This window comes from Aulonocara stuartgranti (genome assembly GCF_965226115.1).
Source record: "Aulonocara stuartgranti genome assembly, chromosome: 18".
NCBI lineage: Eukaryota > Metazoa > Chordata > Actinopteri > Cichliformes > Cichlidae > Aulonocara > Aulonocara stuartgranti.
In genome coordinates this window covers 8979987-9000264 of record NC_138954.1, presented here as the reverse complement: position 1 = coordinate 9000264, position 20278 = coordinate 8979987, and the positions used below count along the sequence as shown (strand labels likewise).

The following is a 20278-nucleotide window of genomic DNA, read 5'->3' as shown; positions in this document are numbered from 1 at the left end:
TCTGAAAATGCAAAAAGCTTTCAGATAGCTAATAAGGTTAGTGCTGTTCTATAATGAGTTTCACTTCTCTTGCCAGCAGTAAGCATATTCAAATATTTCAAATGGTAACTATATCATTTTGGAAGGACCTTCGTCTTTTGAAAAGTTCATAAAAGTGAGTCTTGGCAGAGACGTACGTGACAAATTTACAGAAAGCTTAGCACTCGGCATAGAAAGAAAGACACGGCAGGCACTTTCAGCTGGGTTTACTTTTGTCTTCTGTTGACAACAGCTGGCGACGTGGGGATTTTATTTTTATTTACGTTCTCTTTACAACATATTACAGTCACCAAAAGTCGTTAGTGGTTCGAAAATGATCACAAGCATTAAAATAAATGTAAAAAAATGTAAGAAGCTCCAGTCATTTCAAATGAAGGAATGTTATTCTGCAACTACGACTAACACGGTTCAAAATACATACAAAACGTGTGTTTAAAAGGCAGTTTTAATGCTGTTTGTCTTACGTCAGGTGTCTGTGTGGCTTTGCTGAAAAAAGAAGAAAACATTCTAACTAATCCATTTGACTGGATAGTTAAACAGCGACTAGTGAAACCAGTTATATCGATGTGGATTTTAGCACCTCCATTCCTGTTATGAATTTTAAAGAAACATTCAAGTCTACGCTTTCCACCCTGCATATTAAGCTCACCAATCGCAGTCCATCTTTGGCTCAGGGTTGGGGAAGGAGCACCTTTAAAAGAAAGCTCTGGGGGAAGAGGAGGCTCTATCTGTAGTGATACATATGGATTTTTGGCTGGGCTTAACACACCAGATAAGTCTCTTCCTCTAAAGATTTCTCCCACAGCAAGCACCTTCTCCCCCCATCTTTTTTTTTCCTTCCCAGCCACATCGCGCTGCATCTAGGGCTAACCAAACCCTTATCCACCCTTCATCTTCTCTCTGACTCCGCACAACAACCTTGATTTCCCTTCATCTTTGAATAAAACATACCATAGAGACAGCCACACAGTACCTTCCATAACACACAAGGTCAGAAATATGACATATTCCAAAGAGTTACATTACATTTCCTCCCTGCCTCCATAAACATGTTCTCCATGTGTTTTCTTGCACACATGTAAAAAAGCCTCAGAAACATTTGCTTTACTTGGGGTGACATACTGCTTTTGTTTTTTAAACTTCACATGTAATCTAATTTTTAACACTTTTAACAAGACACACATATACATAAAACACGCAATGGCGACCGGAAAAGAGCTAGCTAGATTATAAGTTTTTGTTTGGCGTCTTCAGTGAGGACTAAAGGCGGATTTGTGCCCATCCGTTTCCTTCCTCTGGAAGTAGTGGGCAGAGGAGAACCTTTTGGCTTTCGAACCAGCAGAAAAAAAAGACAGTAAAGGGCCGGAGAAGAAGGGCTGGCAAAGGGACGTGCCCCTTAGGGAGGTGGTGCTTGAAGGGCAAACGAGAGGGCGTTGGTCGATCACTGGTGAACACGAAGGGAGGGGAGAGAGAGAGAGATGTCCATCACCGAGTTGAGAAAAGAGAAGAAGCAAGAGGAGGAAGGACAGAAGAGAGAGGAGCAGAGCATTGAGCTGTAGGCCTGGCAGTCAGATAAGGAGAGGCTTAAAGAGTGGAGTGGATTGTGTGTAGGCCTTTTCTGTGGGGGAATAATGCAGTGCAGACTCACTAACCGGCAGGAAGAGGAAGAGATAAAGGAAGTCAAAGACGTTAAGGACGGCGAGAACGAAACAGGGAGTTTAGAGAGAGGAGATGATTCTCAAGATGGGGGCTGACATGAAGAGCGAATAACAGAGGAGAGGAGACCGCAGAGGAGGCAGGGAGGGAGATGTAGAGAGAGATATCTTGTTACCAGCACACGCTAAAATAATTAGCCCTGGGTTGGCGAGGAGAAACGTGCAAGCGGATTAACTGGACCTAAAATAACTCTGAAGCTGCACCTCTTCCTGGTAAGCTCTTTTGTCAGACTCGTGAGAGCGTTCGCCAGCCTCGGGGGCCGTGACGTCATTCCAGGTTGTCAGTCCCCGGCCGTCGAGTCAACAGCAAACCGCCTCATGCACTTAGCGCAAAACAGCACAGCAGGGCCCCCACCACCACCACCTGCTCTGCTCGCCTCTCTCTTCCACCCCCTTCCCCCAATCTCCTGTCGTCTGAAAAATGTGCAGCTGTTACAGTAAGCCCGTACGCTCTTATAGGACCAGAAATAGCCCCCTTTAGCCAGGGCAGGGACACAGCGACAACCTCCATTAGCTCAAATGTGAGAGGATTGAATCACCCCGAGCTCGAGGGCTTGAACCTCTATCTGCGCCGGCTGAGAGCAGGAATCATATTTCGCTCCCACTATCACTCTCCTGTCCCTCTCTGTCTCGCTTTTTCTCTGTCTAAAGTCCAGAGTGCACTCGCAGCTCCACTTAGTGTGTGTGTGTCTGTGTGTGTGAGTGCGTGTGTGATTGAGTTGTAAACATTAAGCGGGGACATTCAGGGGACTCGAAACACGAGGGGATATCTTTCAGGTTCCTCTTAAGGAAGTTATGTACATAGTTAGGCCCTAAACAGTTTTACAGTTTGCCCAATGAGCGCATACAGGATCTCCGGCGAGGCGTCGTGAAAATTATTTGACACCATTGCCGCTGATATAGTGGGACTATTCTTACAGCCAGTGCTGTCTTGAAAGAGTAGAGATAATAGAAAATAATGGGGGTTGCATCAGGCTGGGCGGAAAAGGAGGGAGCAGACTAGAGGATTGGAGGCAGTCATGGAGAAGTCAGACCTTTATCTACAGGAGGAAGAGAAGAGGGAAGGGAGGTGAGAGAAAGAGAGAGAGAGAGAGAAACAGGATAGAGCAGTTAGCATATAAATCACTTCTGTAATTTGAATTAACAAGAAAGTCAGGAAATTCACAGTGAAAGGAGGAAGAAATGGAATAGGAGAGGGGAAGAGAAGGAAGATCAGTGTGAGGTGAGAAAGTTGGAGTTTGACATGTCGCCTCTGAAAAAAGCAAATTGGCTTGTCCCTGCAGCCAGGGCTTCGTGATGCGTATCGGACGCACTTGGAGAAAGCTCTTCTTTTTTTTTTCGGTGGATAGGATCACAATGAAAGGAACCAGAAAGGCAGAACCCAGCGAGCAGCTTTTTAGATTTTGTTATCAAACCAAGCCGTCTTAGGGTCTCGCTTCAAATGGCATATCTTATGACCTGACAAAAGCACTCGGGGTGCTGGCTGGTGTAAGAGATTATCACGACATCTAAGATCTCAGCCAGTATAGCTGCGTTTATAATCATCAGCCTGTGACAGGAGCAGTTATGATTTGACTCATTTATTCAGGGACTCAGGTTAGCGTTGTGGGTTGAAAGCAGGTTTGTGGTTTCTCAATAGACTTCCCACTCTCTTATCTTCGATGGGTCCCCCACCTCCCTCTCTCGTGGTCTGTTATTTGAAGGTGAGCTGATTGGCGAGCCTGGAGAGGAAGCCAAGCGGTTCGGACCTCCCTGTCCCTCCTTCACCGCTGGGGCCCTCCTCACCATTTCTGCGAGTCAGCTCCAGCTCGATGGTCATCAGTACCCGACCCGAGCCCTCCTCTCCTCCTCCCCCCGCCCTCTCTGTTTTTCTGACTATGGTTCGCTGCTGCTGCTTGGGCTGGGCCTTCCCCACCGCCTGGCGTACGGGCTGGAGCAGCCGGTCAGCGAACCCGCCCCAGCCCCTCCCCGTATCCTATTTCTTATCCTTGCGTGACTCCTGCTTCTTCTTTTCCGAGGTGGCCGCCTTCACCTTGGAGGGGTCGGCGGGAGGCACAGGGCCCTGTGGGGGGAGGAGGGAGAGGGGAATTGGGGGGAGAACAGGGGAGGAGAGTCACTTCAGGAGGAAAGGAGCGTGAGGAAGAAGAGAGAAAAGAAGGGGGGGGGGGGTGACACAGGTGTGTTAGAGGTGAGAAGATGAAATATGGGGTTAGCAGGATGGGTGGAAATGTGAAGAGGAGAGAGAAAAACACATTTAGGTGGAAGAGGAGGAGGAGGAGGGTGAGGAGGTAGAGAGAGAGTTCTTTTAGGGGAGGGGGTAGCAAGTGAGGGGGGGCGGTGTCCAGAGCTGTAAGGGGGTGACAAAACAGGTAACCATGCGTTAGGATGGGACCCAGTGGCAGGTAGGCTCCATACACCTGTGACAACTGAGTGACAATTGATGATTAACAAACAGACAAACACACACACACATGCAGAGTAGATTTTGATTGGCTATTGAGCAAATATTTCCCTTGAATTATTTACATATCCAGTGTCTTTGAATTTGGCCTTGGTTTGTATGAATTAACTCTTTGCCGTCCTTGTCTCGGTCAAAAATAGATCCCTTTACTCTACCAGCCACATTCACCCATTCACTCCCACACATTCACGCAGTGCTTTTTATACTATACATACAGCACTTTTACTTTCACTTATCAAACACACATAAATGACACATCAGGTGCAGTTTCAGGGTTTTGAAATATCTCGCCCAAGGACGCTTTCGCATGCCGACTGAAGGCACCGGTGATAAAACCACCGACCTTCTCATTAGTGGACGATCTGCTATTCCTTCTGAGCCACCGCTGGATCCTTCAAAGAAAATGTTTACAAATGTCTCAAATTTAGCTGGAAAGTGTTTTCATCTAGGTTACATTTCAGTGCTGAACATTATTCCTCTGACTGGAGTTCACTACGGAGTGAAGACCTTTAGCTCAATGCGAGGAAGCCGTTTAAACACTGTTGAAAGTGCCGCTGCAGATGGAGCCGGGACAGTTAAACGCCACGCATTGAACTCTTTTAAATTATTTTTAAAAGAATGCTTTTTCAAGATTAAAATCGAGACAATTTTGCTTTAAAGTCTGACTTTGTGACTTATAAATAATTATACTGTTGTCATTTTTCTTCTCCCGTTTTTATGTGTTTCGCTTGTTGTTCAAATACATAAACGGTGAAAATCCAATATGTTTGCACGACCCTATTGAAAAGAAATGCATCTCTTGGGGGGTTAGCCTGTTAAATATGAAACATGTTTTGATCCCAGACACGCTTCATTCGACCATTAAATACTAGATGTCTGGTATATGTTTTAGACTTTTACAGTTACACCAAGAACAGAAAAATTAAATCATTTCCAGGGTAGCTGCACTTTGAGGCACAGCATCCCATCACATTTAAAAAGGGCAGTTCCAGGGTCAGAGTGGCAACAGAAAATTAAATATTTCTGAAGTATCTAACTGAGCTACTGAATAAATAATAACTAAAGTGTGCAGGGGAATAGTGGTTATAAATCTTCAACACTGTTTTGCTGTAGCTGTGGTCAGGGACAGGCCTGCGTAATCTCTTAACATCATCCAGGCCTCCGGTTACCCTTTGAGGGTTTGGGTTAAGGTTAAGTTATGCATCATAACAGAAGAACTGAGAGCTAGGTACACTTCACTTAATTTTTAAAAGTAACATGCTCTAGTTTGAGAGCACGCTTGTTTAACCTGTGGCTAAAACACACTCTAACCCTAAACCTGAACGAGCCAAACTCTTTATTTAGCTTCTGCTTATGTAACTTTGCAGTTTTACTGGCAGTCCTTCTGTTTATCGTTTGTGTGTTTTCTAAAAAAAAAAATCTCCTATAAGAAATCTATAAACGCAGGAGGAGGAGAGAGGGAAAATGAAGTAAAGTGTTGCTTCATTTGAGCACAACAAATCCAGGAGGAAAGACTTGACCAAGTGGAGATAAGGTCAAGGCAACACTTAACTTTACAATAACTGTATTCCAGTGCATTAACCCCTGAGTTAACCTATTGAAAACTATCACAAGCGCATGATAATGCTTTGATGGAGCCTAATAAAACTTTGCTCGTATGTAATGGTTTTTATAATGCCATTCCTTTTGAACCCCGGGTCAGCACAGTGTTGTCGTGTTACAGAGAACAGAGTGAAGAGGGAAGCGTGCCGGATATGAGGCTTTGAGACTGAAATACTTCTCCTCTAATACGTGAGGTTAGTCAACAGTGGAAAGCACACTAGAGGCGGTTTCTACCCACTGAAGCTCCCAGTAATAATACCCCGCTGATTGCATTACAAAATTTATCTTCTTTAATTACGCACTCTGCAGAAGCTGCACACACAGACGGCAGTTGAGACACACAGTGCAACCAACTCGACAGGGAAGCTGCAAGGGCCGTCCGGTGTCATTATCTTCGATCATGCTTACATTCTCTCATACATCACTGTATTGTTTACCATTATGCATCCCACGATAGGCTCGAGTTTTGCACTGCAGTGTTTTCCATAGCTCCCACGCTAACGACGGGCTTGCTTCGTAAACACACTCCAGCCTGCTTATGCAGAACGCAGTACCACCCTCGTTACAGGGGCTGCACACACTTCAAAGGAAATGTGGGTACAGTGGCAAAATAGGAGGGACTGGCGGGGAGGTAGATAGGTAGGTAAGGGGCTGCGTCCCGTGCTGCATACTAAAAAGAGAAGGTGACAGGTGAGGAGGGAGATTGAGAGGTAGATGAAGAGCGAGAGGTAGTGATTTTCTGTCTGGAACCAAAGCTGATCAGAACCCAGAATACTTGAGGAGGGAGAGGAGAGAAACTGGAACGGGAGAGAGGAAGGGGGCGGCGGGGCGTGGAGTGGAGGGTGAGGAGGCAATCGGCAGAGAGAAAGAGAGAGAGAGGGAGTTAAAAAAAATGAAAGAGCAAAGAAGGAGTTACAGATAGATGCTTCTCATGGTCAGCAAGGTAGTCGAAGGCATGGAGAGAAGAGGAAGATGCGACTGAAGAGTGGGAGACAGGGGACCGGATAAAAGGAATCTGAATGAGAGAGAGAGTGTGCGAGGGAGGGAGTGGAGTGAAGTGAGGCAATTGGGGAGTGGAGAAGAATGGGTGGGTTGTGTGTCTGTGTGTGTGTGTGTCTGTGCTCAGATCGATACTGAGTGCACTCAATTATCATTCCAGTACAGTGCGTGTGTGTGTATGCGTGTTCAATCCTGTGAGCTTTCTTATGTGTGTGGCTGCAGGGTAAAGTCCTCTTCCACAACTCCACCTAATGGGGAGTAGCGGGCACCACAGGGTTCCTTTGTCTCTCTGTCTCGCTCACCCTGTTGTTCACTTCCCTGCCCAAAAGCCTTTTTTGAGATTTGTAGTGCAAGCCCAGCAAACAGAGGAGCGACGAAGACGGCGATGCTGATGCAAAATTGTGTCATGTCAGCAGAGCCTCCTAATAAGGGCTATTTGATCAAACAACCACTTATGAGCGCACTGTAAACTCCCACGAGTCCTCTCTGTGTGTGGTGCAGCTAGAAGACCAGAACCAGCTCAGAGGAGCAAAATAAATAAATAAGCTAAAACACACTGGAGAGTGAGCTCAGATGGAAAAGCTGTTTTCGCTGTATATTTTTCTTCCAAGCAGAGACTTGCAGGAGAGTAACTGCAAATGACAACGTTGTCAAATATTTCAGTGTCCTTTTGGCGGCGAGTTATTTATTCATATATGCACTGTCATCCGCCGCAGGCACTTGAGAGCAACTGACTGCAGCTCAAGAATAACCTGACAATCATATGACAGTAGAAAGGAAAGAAGAAGACAGAAGGAGGAAGCGGGGCTCCGGGGAGATGAGAATGAGTGCACTTGTTTAAGGTAGGAGGAAGTCTCGGTCCTTACCGGTGTCGCCCTCTAGGTTTACGCTACAGGGGCAACATGGCGCACTCCGGAGCCCGCCACCGCTTTACAGTTTGCTTCTACCTGTGGCTAAATGACTTGCTGTTACAATAACACCTTTGATCTCCTGCCGCGGATATCTTTACACGTCTCTCGTTTCAAAGCCGAGTCTTGATTGTTGAAAACGCCTTGAACTCAAATCCTTTGACTTCTGTCTCTCTATTTTTTTCTTTTTCTTTTTTTATTATCAGCATGCAAAGCATACAGTCGATTACAACCCTGCAGCCCCCACATTACCACAGAGTAATCAAACAGAACTTGCCCTGGTGCACAAAAGAATACAAGCCACCAAAATGTCTGATTAATCCACCTCTTGAGGCTATCACACCCCCATGAGGAACAGAAGGGGGAAAAAATACACCAACTCCTTGGCGTGCAGCAGCGTAAAACCACTGATAACAGCCCAGACCATAATAGACCCCGTGATTTTCATTTGACTCCCAGTGAGCAAAATCAGCAGCTCCCGTCCATTTCCCCACTGCGAGCAATCATAGTCCCATTCAGTAAGGCAATAGCATTAGTGCCATAACCTGGCCTCGGCCATTTCACAGTCACTGGTTTGAGTTTTTCCTTCTTTTTTTTTGTTTTTTGCCCCGTAACTGTGTACTGGCACCATAGTGTTAGGACGCCTCCCATCCCACCCCCGAGGGAGCTGAAGCAGTGGTGAGGACCACGAGAAAGAAAGGTGTGACGGTGTGGGCTTTAAAGCACCACGAACGCTGAGACGACACAAGAATTTAACAGCTTGAACACTGTTATTAGTGTTAGCGGGCCCGGCTTTGAATGGCATGTTATTTTGTTGTTGATATGTTGCTGAGAGGAGGAGCCGGCTGAGTGTGAGGGCATACTCGAGCTGGTTGGACTGGCATCGGGGGAATGCGATTAGGAAACTGTGCCATTATGCACTGTCATGTTGGATGTGTGCTATTGTGTTGCTGCACTGCAACAGAGGAGATGAATATTCCCTCTGACAACATGTTTCCTGAGCCCAAATACTCAAACACTGAATGCCATTGTAACCTCTCCAAAAGCACATCATTTTACTATTAGCGCCTGAATGTGACAGCAAACCAATCTGTTGCTTTTGGTGTTGTCGGCTGGATGTGTATATGCGCCGGTCTGTGTGTGTGTCTGTGTGTGTGGTGGGGCTGGAAGGAGGCAGAGGAAGAAGAGGAGCGGGGGCAGGAAGGAGAGGAAGAGAGGCATGTGGAATAAGTAGAAGGAGAAACTTGCCTGTCTCTGCTGTGAACCCTCTTTCTTTTTCTTGCCATGTTTGCTGGAGGGGACAAAAGAAAGACAATGTCAGGATGTCGAATCTATCTCTCCCTCCAGTGGTCACAGGGCTGCATTGCCTGGCAGCCATCATAAAGAACATCAACTTAATCTACTGGCCCTGTCTCAAGCACAGCCCCCAGGTGCTAGATGTGTTAAGATCTCATAAGACTGGAAGATTGGAAGGGTATAAGCAAGATGATGAATCTGTCATTTTCATGATCTAGTAGATAATCCACTCAGAAACCTTCACTTCACTACTTTTAATCATCTCGCCTTGGACCTGAGCAGTACTGTTTTTAGATTAGATCTAAATCGAGAGATCATTATCTGTGTCTTTACAGCTGACTAACTTCAATTTTAAACTCCGCACACCTAACCAAATCAAATCGTGGTACAGCAGCTATGCCAGCTTGGCCACGCAGGTGTCCATGCCAGGGATGGGCTCCGGCTTCAGCTCCAGTCCCTGGCAAAAACCCGACTGGCAGAGAGCCGCCGGCCACAGGCCGGGCACTGACCTGACACTGAGGCTGAAGACTCGGCGTGCCACCAGGAACCTCATCAGGTAGTAGATGACCACGATGAGCACCAGCAGGCCCAGGACCACCCCGATGATAGCTCCTGTGATCACGCCAGCCTGGATGGGCACTATGAGTGGACGAGAGGAAAAAGCAGATGAGGAAAGGTCAAAAAGGACAAAGATGGAAAAGTGGCAGTGGAAAGCAAATGCCAGGTTGAAGTCAGGAGTGTTCATAAGAAAAAAAAACGTGCAACGAACAAAAAAAAAAACAGTAAAGGAGATGGAAAAGAAACGATGCTGTCATTTGTGGGAGGAAATTGGTAGGAGAGGAAAGGGTAAACAAAGCTAAAAGGAAAGTGAATAAGAGATGAAAGCAGCAAAGAAAAGTAAAGCAAAAGATAAAATAAAGGTTGAATGAAAGATTAAAGATACCAGCACAGTGAAGGTAGAGAAGGAGATGAAGCGACAGAGAGATAAGGTAGAATAAAGGTGAGATCAGAGAGAGAGTCATGGTGCTGAGGGAGAAAGTGGAAGACGATGGCGTAGGGGATGGAAGAGAGAAATGGGAGGAGAAGCTGAGAAGGAGGGGGAGAGAAGAAGTGAAAGGGAGGCAGTGATAGCAATCGCAAATAGAGAAAGAGATAAAATTGTAATTGATTTCATTTAACGGGAGGTGCGAAGAATTCTAAATGAGGCAAAGCAACGACTGGTTTGAAGACAGTCGCTTGATTCGGATGAACGGCGAGAACTGAGATTAATTTCAGAGTTTCAAATGATTAAAACAAATGAGAACAGTTCACTTTCAATGGAAAAAAAAAGAATCACTGAAATATAGCATTCAGGGCGGGTGGGAATCTAGCAAGCAGGAATTTAATTTAGGAGACAAACCCCCCACAGGACGTCTCACCTTTCTCAAACACCAGCAGTCGGACACTGGAAGGCCGGCCCACTATGTCAGGGGGGTTCTTGGCGTCACAGGTGAAGGTGCCGTTGTCATTGAGCTCCAGGTTTTTGAGCAGGATGGATCCGTCACGGCGACCTGGGTTTCCCACAAACTCCAGTCTGTCTCTAAAGGGACCCTTGTTGTCAACGTAGGCAGCACCACCAGTGTAGTGGAAGATCTACAAAGGACAGTCAACACACTGTCACTCTGACTAATGCTGCATTTGGATGTTTAGTAAGTAGAGCAGCAGATCAGACCTGTGATTTCCTGCAATAACAAATTTTGCCACTATTTGTGTGCATTTTTAAAAAAATATAGAGATGCACGAAGCACCTGTCAGGGGGACACTCATGGAGCATTAGAAAAAAATAGGGCACAGCTTTTAAAACTGGCAAGCAGCTTTACACGAGGGCCAGAAAATAATATTCAAAAGCAGCTCCTGAGGGGTGTAGCAAATGTGACGCCAATTACTACCGCACGAAAAACATATACAACATTTATAACTAATATATGGTGGATAATTGATAACTGAGGGGGTTTGGGGAATTCCAGGGAGTGGACCAAATCCCAGTGAAACATATGAGCAGTCTATTGTTTTGCATTTATAACCTATTAATTATTAAGTCCATTCAGCGTGCTGCCATTACTGCAGCAGCAAGTCTACAGTCATTACCGCTGCCTGCTGACACTGACTGCAGTGACCTATAGATAGTTTAACTGACAGAGTTAGCCAGTTTACTGTTTCTGATGCAGACGTTGTGCTTGTTTGGTTGCCCTATTTAGAGGTTCTTATCTTTCCCAATAATACAACAGTAGGTTGGATTAAATTAGCCCATTCTTGATTTATTCCACCACCACAGCTCCCAGAGCAAGAGCTAGCTACCTGTTTCACTGTATTAAATTAAGCAGATGCACACTAATCACTGTGGTACTGCAGTTAGCCATGATGTTGTTACTGGGAACAAAGCACTTTTTCTTAATAGTTTTGGTCTGTTTCTTGTGCACATCTTGTGCTCTGCACACACAGGTTAATGTATATGGTCTCAAACCAGGCAGCTTACAGCTTATTGAAGGCTTGTAAATCTCACTCCTGCTGGACCAGCTTAAACTGCAGTATTGACTGCACAGTGTTGTCAAAGGTAGTTTTACATGTAAAGCAATTTAAAAGCCGGAAGCAAAGGAGAGCTTTGCATTTAGATGTCTGCATAGTGTCGTGGCTTCTGGTTCTTCTTCCTGGAAGAAGTGCCATGACTTTTAAAATGATGACACGCCGTCACCAAGTATCGATTATTAAACATTAAATGGTCACAGTGGCAGAATAAGGGTGATGCTCTGGATTTTACAAGGTCAAGGTCAAATGTGTCTTTCAAGGTTTCATCTATAAATAAAGACCTGAGGCCTGCGGTTGCTGTTACCAAGTCCCACGTGAAAAGAAGAGGACCTTTCATATGATTAACGTGTCAGAAATCAAGTATGACATTTTAAAGGGACAAATGCAGCGTGACAACAGATAGAGATATGAAACTGTAAATCTGTCCAGGCAGGGAAAGAAATGAGCGACTGAAGATAAGTGAGGAAAAAAAATAAATAAAAGAAGAAGAGAAGTCTAGTTTCAAAGTGAGGCCACCGCGGGAGACAGATGAAGGCGAAGGAGGTGAGGGAAGGACATAATGAGAGAGGAGGGGAGGGACAAAGAAGGTAGAGCTGTGGAGGAGGAGATTAAGGGAGGTGGACAGAGGGAGGCGCAGTCAGGATGGGGAGATAGAGAGATTAGAGAGATGGCAGGATGATAAGGGCAGGGAGAGTGAAATTAAAGAGCAGGAGGCAGGTGATGCAGCGGGAGGAGTGGGGAGATTAGCAGAGAACGTTGCTTTTAGTTAGTGCAGATGTTAGAGTAAACTGAGTACTTGTGTATGATGACATTTCAGATATGCACAGTACTGCATTTGCTGGATTAAACATGGATTTGTTTTTGGATAACCGCGCTCCCTCAGTGCTCTACAAATCACTTTGTGAATTTTGGAAGACATTTAAAATACAGACATCCGAAGATTAAAGAACATCTCCCGAGAGAAATCAAATCGCGTGGCCTCCAAAAGAAAACCACACCTTCTTCCTATTATCGGTTTTCTCCCTTTGCTTGCTGTGTTTCACAGAGATGGTGAAAACAATAAAAAGTCTTTTGGCAGAAAATATAGACATTGTTGGCAAGTCTAAATTTCTGTCAGTGCAGCAGACTTGTGTACTTCCCTCCTAAATATTTATACATGACTTTGTGAATGTGAGAACAGTGGGAGTAAACAACATAAGAATGTCATTCATGCAAATAGCAAAAAAGGAGGGAAGGCTCTCCTGCTGCAGCCCGCTTTAGTGATTTACATCTGGCTCTTTAGCTGCCAAATGCTCCATTATTTCAACAGCTAGACGCTATCGTTGGCTGTCTGCTGTATAATTCTGGACAAGAGATGTTTTACTGACACAGCTGCATGCTGCAGATGAAAACAACACTGTTGTGGGCAGGGAAACAATGGCTTTATAGATACCACACTCGGTGACGTTTCGCTGGAGTTTCATCAAGCGCAGCTTTGATGCGACTATACTTGAATTGCTTGTTCCTTTCAAAGTAGCCGACCTATAAACACACAACCTTTCATTTTGCATAGCGTGTGTATATGTGTGTGAATTTGAGTATTACAGAGATGGAGTCCCGTGAGCCATCGGGCCTGTATGTCCAGGAGAAGGTGACGTCCTCCGAGATCCAGCGCCAGGAGAAGAAAGAACAGGAGAGTCGGATGTCAGAGCCCACCAAGGCGTGCCGCTCCCAGCCAGTGTAAATCGCTATGGCCTGGGACTGCTCAGGCACTGGGAGACACAAAGCAGGTTTAAGTAGTTAATTCACACATAGAATAAAACAAAATATTCTGGGAGCTCATATTATTTTTGATACTATGAGCTGACCTTCAGGAATCTAAATCTGTAACTACAAAAACACATGTACATAGTTGTTAGTGTGAGCTGGTATAAAAAAATTAACATGCACTGTTTCTTAGAATACCTTGAGTACCTTTGTGAATATTTTTACACCTGAACTGTTATCAATAGACACAAAGTAGTCCTCTTTTAGCATAATCCTAGGTGCATGCATATACATCCAGATAGTCACTGACAAACTGCACATTAAGTGGGGTCAAATGTGCCATTGATTCAGAGTTGCACTCAGTAAATATTTGGGTTGTCTCTGAAAGGGGGAGCTTCATTTTCTCCATTGGTATGGATAATGTTGGCCTAATCATGTGCACAGTTTATGCTTGAATAATATTTAATGATCTATGTTAATTCAGTCTTGGCTGCAAAAATCAATATTTTAACTTCCTCCAAAAATGCACTCAGCATCTCAAACAACTACCAAAGCCCCCTGGAGCTGCACAGCCTCGCCGCTGAGCAGTATCATTTTTTTTGTATTGTTCACTTTCCCTTGGACCGCGCCACCAACGAGTCACAGTATTCTCACTGCTGTATCAACACAAATGCCCTTAAGCACTCTGGAGTTTTCAACACCCAGGGAGTAAAGTTCGCAGCTTTCGCTGTGCACATCCTTGAGCGATAGCCAACCCCCGCAAAACTTGTCAATGAAATCACGCTTGACGTTTTTAATTAAAATTCCGACTGAGTTTAGAAAGCTGCCTCCTCGAGAGCAAAAACTCTCAGTTAAAAAGCTGCAATGCTGCTGCTCTTTAAAGTTACATGCTTGGAGACACCTGCTTCGAGAGAGAAGCACAGATGGACGGTGCTGACCCATTTACTGGAATGCATGCAAAAAGAGACTGAATCTTCTACAGGTGTACTGTTGGCCTTTTAGATTAAATCAATACAGCAAATGCCAAGATATCAATTAAAATGCTTTAGCTAAGTGTTAATCCAGTGTAGTGGGAGGTATTAGAGTGCACTCTGAGATTAATTCAGTATCAAAGCTATTAGACCTTTTTCATTGTCATCAAGTTTATTAGTTTTCAGGTAGCACAAAACAGACAAAAACCCACTTTGCCATATCCTCACATCAATAGAAAGATCATTTCTACATCATCACTTTCAGTAGATTAAGTTAAGTGTGAGCTTTTTTTGTTAGAGAAGTCCTCAAAAATGAAGTTAAAACTTTAAAAGAAGATGTTTTCTTTCATTTTTCCCCCCGTTTTTTTTTTTTTTTTTTTTTTTTTTTTTACCTATTCCCAGGAGGGCAACCGACGTCAGCGCCAAAAACGTCAGCATGGTCTCTGGCTTCTACGGAGCTCCCAAAAGACTGATGCTGCAGACCCGTCTGGAGTCGGTCGAGGAAGAGTCCCTCTCTGGAGGGAGCGTGAGTGGAAGGAGGAGAAAGAAAGAGGTAAAAGAGAGTGGAGGGGTGCAGGATGCCAGGACAGAGGGCTTCAAAACAGGACAACAACAGAAAACCCACTGTCCCAAGTTTTATACCCAACCACACCCCTCGTTCAGGCCTCAGCCCGGCCCATTCCTCCTCTCCTCACACTCCCCTCCTCCCGGCTCGCTCCATTTCCCTCTCTGAAATAAATGAGCGCATGCTGTCTTTTGAAGTGGAAAAGAAAGGCAGGTGACAGACACCTCCTCAGTACAGTAGTTGGTGAATTAATTGGATAAACAATAGGCAACTAGGGGCGAATTTGCAAAGTATGTGCGACATTACAGAGTGATGAATGTGATGTGTCACATTCAACCCTCACCTTGATGTGACTGAGCTGACAGGAGATGCTAATTAACACTTAGTGTGTAGGTGCAGGTAAAGGCGTGTGACGGGGACTCGCGACCATATGCGGCTGCTCTGTATGTGATCACTGCTCGCATGTTAGTATAACATGGAGAGATCCAGCAGAGAGGTCAGTCCAGGGCTCTCTCCTCCATCCCCCATGCCTCACCCCTCATTCTCCTCTCCTTGCACTTTCACCCTGTGGCCCAAACAATGCACCAACTATTTTCTCTCATTCTTCCCCCTCTTCAGATTCCTGTCATTTGCTGACGTCTCGCACTCGAACACAAAGGAGAGAGAGTGGACAGGGCCTGACTGGTGTTTGCCTGTCTGTCAATGGGGCTTTCTTCCTCTCCCTTTCTTTTTCCCTGCCCAGACAAAGCTGCGTATTGAAATCGCAGCACCCACTCCTCAGTTTTCCAGTGGCACAGACAGCAGTATAGTGTGGGGAGAGACATGCTATATATAGATGGGTTGATATGAGGACAAGAGAAGAAGCACCGACGTGAAAGTGAGGCAGCGGCGAGATACAGGCGCAGGGTGAGGAAAATATGAGAAGGAGAGCAACGGTGTGAGCGAGAGTGAAATAAAAAAAATTTAAAAAGTCTGATTTCTGGAGGTTTCATTCAATCATTTTGTCACCCGTCATGAATATGGATTCATTTAGCCGCTGGCATATTTGTAGTGAATACATGCTCAAATTAGTAGTTCTCCTCTAGCTTCAGCAAACACACAAGCTGGATACACTCAACATTGAAGTGTAAATCATATCAACCTTGATTCAAGTCCTGCTGCCTCTCTTTAGAATTTGTATATGATGAGAGAGAAGAGCTGGCACTTGACAAGGATGTCCACTTTACCCACTTCACGTCATTATTACACTGAGCCCACTTATCCAAGTTTTCTGGGATAAAAATCAAGGCTCTCGTTTTGCAAGGTAGCACAAAGCCAAGAGAGCAGCAAAGCGCCGAGCATCAGATCAACTGTCTCTCACGTTTCAGACGACAGCATACATTTATTTTTTTTTTTTGCCACTTGTGACAGCCACTCGTTCATCTTAACTCCTCAGATACCCCCCTGACGGATCAGCTGAACAAAATGGATCATCTGCCAACTTGTTGGCGCCATCAACTGTCTAAGCTTTGGCTTGAATGTCTAAATCACGACATCCTGAACAATTATTGCAGATCCTGCCTTCAGGCCCCAGAGAAACAGGGGGATTCTTTATGAGTCTGGCAGGTGCAGAATGTGGCAAGCACCCAAACTCGTCAGCACCGAGCGATGGTGGCAGCGGCAGCAGCTGAGCTTGGCAGGCAGAAACTGTATCACGTATAGAGCGAAGGCCTCCATTCCTTTAGCTGGCAGTGATATAGCACACTAATGCAGGAGAGGGAGAGCTCATCTGCTGCTAAATTATACAGAGAGGAGAGGTAGAGGAGAGGGAAAAGATATACCAGCGGGAAACAGCGGGGAAAACTCGATCTGTAGACCAATTTTAACATTTTTTCTTTTTTTTAGGAAAATTATACACAAGTCCTCAGCTGCACTTTAGTCATATTGAGGTGGACAAGGCTTCACATCAATTGGTGTTATTAGAGATGACTGAATACACAAAGTACCTCAGGCTTTAGCCACTGTGCGAATGAAACCATCTCAGCTGTCTGCCTGTGTAACCCATCAAGCTTGTTTTCACGGGTGGAGACAGTGGCCTCAGTTGTATTTGGTGAGGGCATGTCATTAGACACCCATATAAATTTATAGAGCACATTTCCTTGTGATTTTCTCATTTCCTTTGACATCAAATTATTTCCAATGGAATGAGGAAAAAAGAACATACCAAGCACACTTTGAAAAGCCCACAGATAAGCACAGGCTGGGAAGGCATCCCGAGCTGTAGATGTTAGGGGCACTTGTCAGCTCTATCCATGTCTAATTTTTCTGCAATGTGGAGTATGTTTGTCACAGCTGAGTGCAGCACTGATCACAAGGCAGGCTGGCAGATGTGCAGATGTCTTTTTCGAAATGTGGAGGGCTTCTGCGAATGAAGAGCCGCTTTAAGATGGGACTGCTGGAGGGTTTCTTGCCGGTCGAGATGGGAAAAAGACAGAAGAGATACACACCACAGAGGCTGGTTCATACCAAGGTCAAAAGACTAATGACCGTCAACAGCGATCCAATGGAGTGCACTGCAATCTCAACCCCTTAAGCACAAGCATCTCAGTGTGGGCCAAAGTGAAGCGCTGAGAAGTGGGGAACAACAACTGCTGCCATCATAAACCCATCACAAAGCGGTCTCGTTAGCGACTGGATCGACTCGCAGTTTCGCTGAAGGGGTTGAATAATCAAGCGAAACATTTCCATAACCAAATAAGGCAAATGAGCCATGGCGAGCAATTGGCCAGAAAACTGTCAAAAGTTCAGGCTAGAAGGCAGGATTAAATATAAATACAGCCGTGTTATTCCACCATGGGTTTCTAATAGGAGGCAGGTTAACGATGCAGCAACAACAACAACAAAAAAAGGTCAACAGAAGAAAGAGTAGATGACCAAAAGTATGACATAGGTGTGCATTCATTAGTAATCTTTGACATTTAGAGAAGTTATTCTAAGTAGTGGGAAGTGTGTTTCATAGAGCAGCAGCTGCAGCTGCTTACAGTTTAGAGTCAATGGTTTTATTTTCACTGTTTCTGTAAATGTGCAATGATATGAAAGCATCATTGGATTTACAAAGAAAAAAAAATTCTAATTCTTTAGCGAAACTGTCGTTTGTTTTCCATACTCTTCATAGCTATCCAAATCTATCCTACTTGAAAAAGTAATCACCCCCTAAACCTAACAGCTGTCTGTGCCATGTTTGCCAAACAAGAACTACAACCAAGCGTTTGGAATGACTGACGAGACTTCCACGTCGCTGTGAAGAAATTTTGGGCCACTCTTTGAGCATGAACAGCACGTTTAAGGACATGCCGGGACATCTCAATTTGATCAAAGTCCAGACTGACGACGCCCGCCAGAGCTTTCAAGCTGGTGTGTATCAGGTAACGGTCCTGCTACATAACCCGAGTACATTTGAACTTTCTTCCACAGGATTTTCTGGTAGAGAGCAGAATTCATGGTTCAAGGTTCTGAAGCAGCAACTCCACGCCATGCAAACTACCAACACCATGTTTGACTGTTGATATAATGTCATTTTAATGAAATACTGTTAGTTTTGTGCCACGTGTAACAGGACTCAAAACTTCCAAAAAGTTAAACATTTGTCTTTTCAGTTCACAGATTGTTGAGTCATTTTCTTTTTATAAATCTTAGATCAACCTCTTTGTTCTCTTTGGTCAGCAGTGGTTTTCACCTTGAACTCTCCCATGGATGCCATTGTTGCTCAGTCTCTTTCATATTGTCAACTGAAACACGAGAAGTCTGCAGTTCCTTTGCGACCTCCTGAATAAGTCGTCGATGTGCTCTTGGAGTAATTTTGGTAGGTCGCTCCTAGGAAGGTTCATCACTGTTTCAAGTTTTCTAAGTTTTCTCCATTTGTGGATAATATCTCTCAGTGTGGTTTGCAAGAGTCCTAAAGCATTAAAATGGGTTAGTAAGACTTTCAAGACTACTAGATGTGACTGGATGTTTCTCAGTTGTTTCTTTACATTGTGTCATATTTTGTTGCTTTGTTAGTAGGTTCTATGTATATGATTTATTGATGCGCAATAATGAGGCCTGTGTGTGTCAACTCAGATTTTCAATAAATGTAGTTAGTCACAGTTAATTCACACAGGGTCAGGTAACCTTTGACAAATAGGCAAATAAATAAATCAGAAAGCAGGGAAATATTTTCTACAACTGACTGCAACTGTGCAAGAGGGGAGGACACACCTTGCACCGATCACTAGTGAAATCAAGCTTCCATGCTCACATCCACAGCTATGCCCAGTTTAGAGTCATCAGTCACCTTCTGCATGCATGTCTGCAACAAGCACTCTGAGAAAACCTCCAAATGCACTGGAAGAAGATGCAAAAACTGCACACTACACCCGACCGACCAACAGGTTTGCACAAATTTGGAGCACTTGCTAGCTGGTTTTCATTGTTTACTGGATGTAGACTGGTGTTTGTGAAGGTCACGTTGTCTAACACAGCTCTCCACCACTCCGCTCCCATGTCAAATAGTCCTTGCAGAGCCTAGGGGTGTGTTTTGATGGTCCCACTGAGCTCAAACCAGATGGGATGGCGTGTCACTGCAGGATGTTGCTGTAGCCCTGCTGCTCAAAACAGTGTTGCTTTGAATGCTGAATAAATTTCCAGCAGTCTCACCTGCTAAGTCCCCCCTCCCCAAAAGCCACGCACCATTACAGCTCATCCTCTGTCCTTCATGGTGTGAAGCACACATGCAGATGCTCAGCAAACCAAAATCCAGATTTCCACCTCATCTAATGTGTATTTGTTGAGTTTATTGGCCTTGTTTTTCTTAATGTCCTTCAGCAGTGGTTTCCTTGCAACAGCTAGAGTATGACAGACTGATTCACACAGACTTCACCTAGCAGTTGAGGTTAAGATACTTGAACTCAGGGAAGCACCACTGTGATGCTTGTGGTGCCTGAGGTGCTTTTTTTCCAGACTGACTGACCTTCATGTCTTAATGTAATGATGGACTGCTGTTTCAGTTTACTTGGCAGCGCTGTTGTTGCCATTGAAAAGGGGTTTATTTGCTGTGCTGTACCAACATTAGCTTGGCACGGGGAAAAAAGATGATTTCAAAGAAAAAAATAAGGTAATACATGTTTTTTTAAATCTCTTTTGATGACCCAGGTGATGTGAAGAATCGCAGACATAAGCAGCATTGTTTTACACTGTCAAAACAGAGGGGGGAAAACATCAAATATGTAACTGTGTCCAAAGTATAGACAGCCACAGCATGTGATAAAATTGTAAACTGTGATGTAACACCTGAACACATAAAAACCAGCTGAAAAGCAGGAAGTTTATCATGATGAAAGGGAATAACTCATTAAAATTGTTTTTTTCGTGTAAACTCTGAAACAAATCTTTGA

General features: G+C 44.6%; 1 protein-coding gene across 4 annotated transcripts; it reads right to left on the bottom strand.

Moving 5' to 3' along the window:
* Positions 1-240: 240 nt before the first annotated feature.
* On the bottom strand, positions 241-15119 carry mpz (myelin protein zero). 4 transcript variants are annotated; one of them, XM_082514817.1, is made up of 6 exons: positions 14695-15119; positions 13170-13336; positions 10439-10652; positions 9530-9659; positions 8973-9015; positions 241-3816 (listed from the first exon to the last, which is right to left on the bottom strand). In XM_082514817.1, exons 1-6 carry the CDS (start codon positions 14738-14740, stop codon positions 3730-3732), a joined length of 687 nt encoding a protein of 228 aa, XP_082370943.1. In that variant the 5' UTR covers positions 14741-15119; the 3' UTR covers positions 241-3729. The 4 variants fall into 4 exon arrangements, with proteins under 4 accessions (XP_082370943.1, XP_082370945.1, XP_082370946.1 ...); XM_082514819.1 differs by having other exon boundaries at positions 241-2794; positions 14695-15115; XM_082514820.1 differs by having other exon boundaries at positions 241-1483; positions 14695-15113.
* Positions 15120-20278: the final 5159 nt, after the last annotated feature.

Bases quoted from the DNA above. Each gene is read 5' to 3' on its own strand.
- mpz (XM_082514817.1), bottom strand. From the start codon at position 14,740: ATGCTGACGTTTTTGGCGCTGACGTCGGTTGCCCTCCTGGGAATAG. The intron at 9,016-9,529 runs GTCAGTGCCCGG...TGTCCCCTCCAG, and splicing joins GTCTTCAGCCTCAGTGTCAG to CAAACATGGCAAGAAAAAGA. The intron at 3,817-8,972 runs GCAAGTTTCTCC...CTCCCCCCACAG, and splicing joins AGGGTTCACAGCAGAGACAG to GGCCCTGTGCCTCCCGCCGA.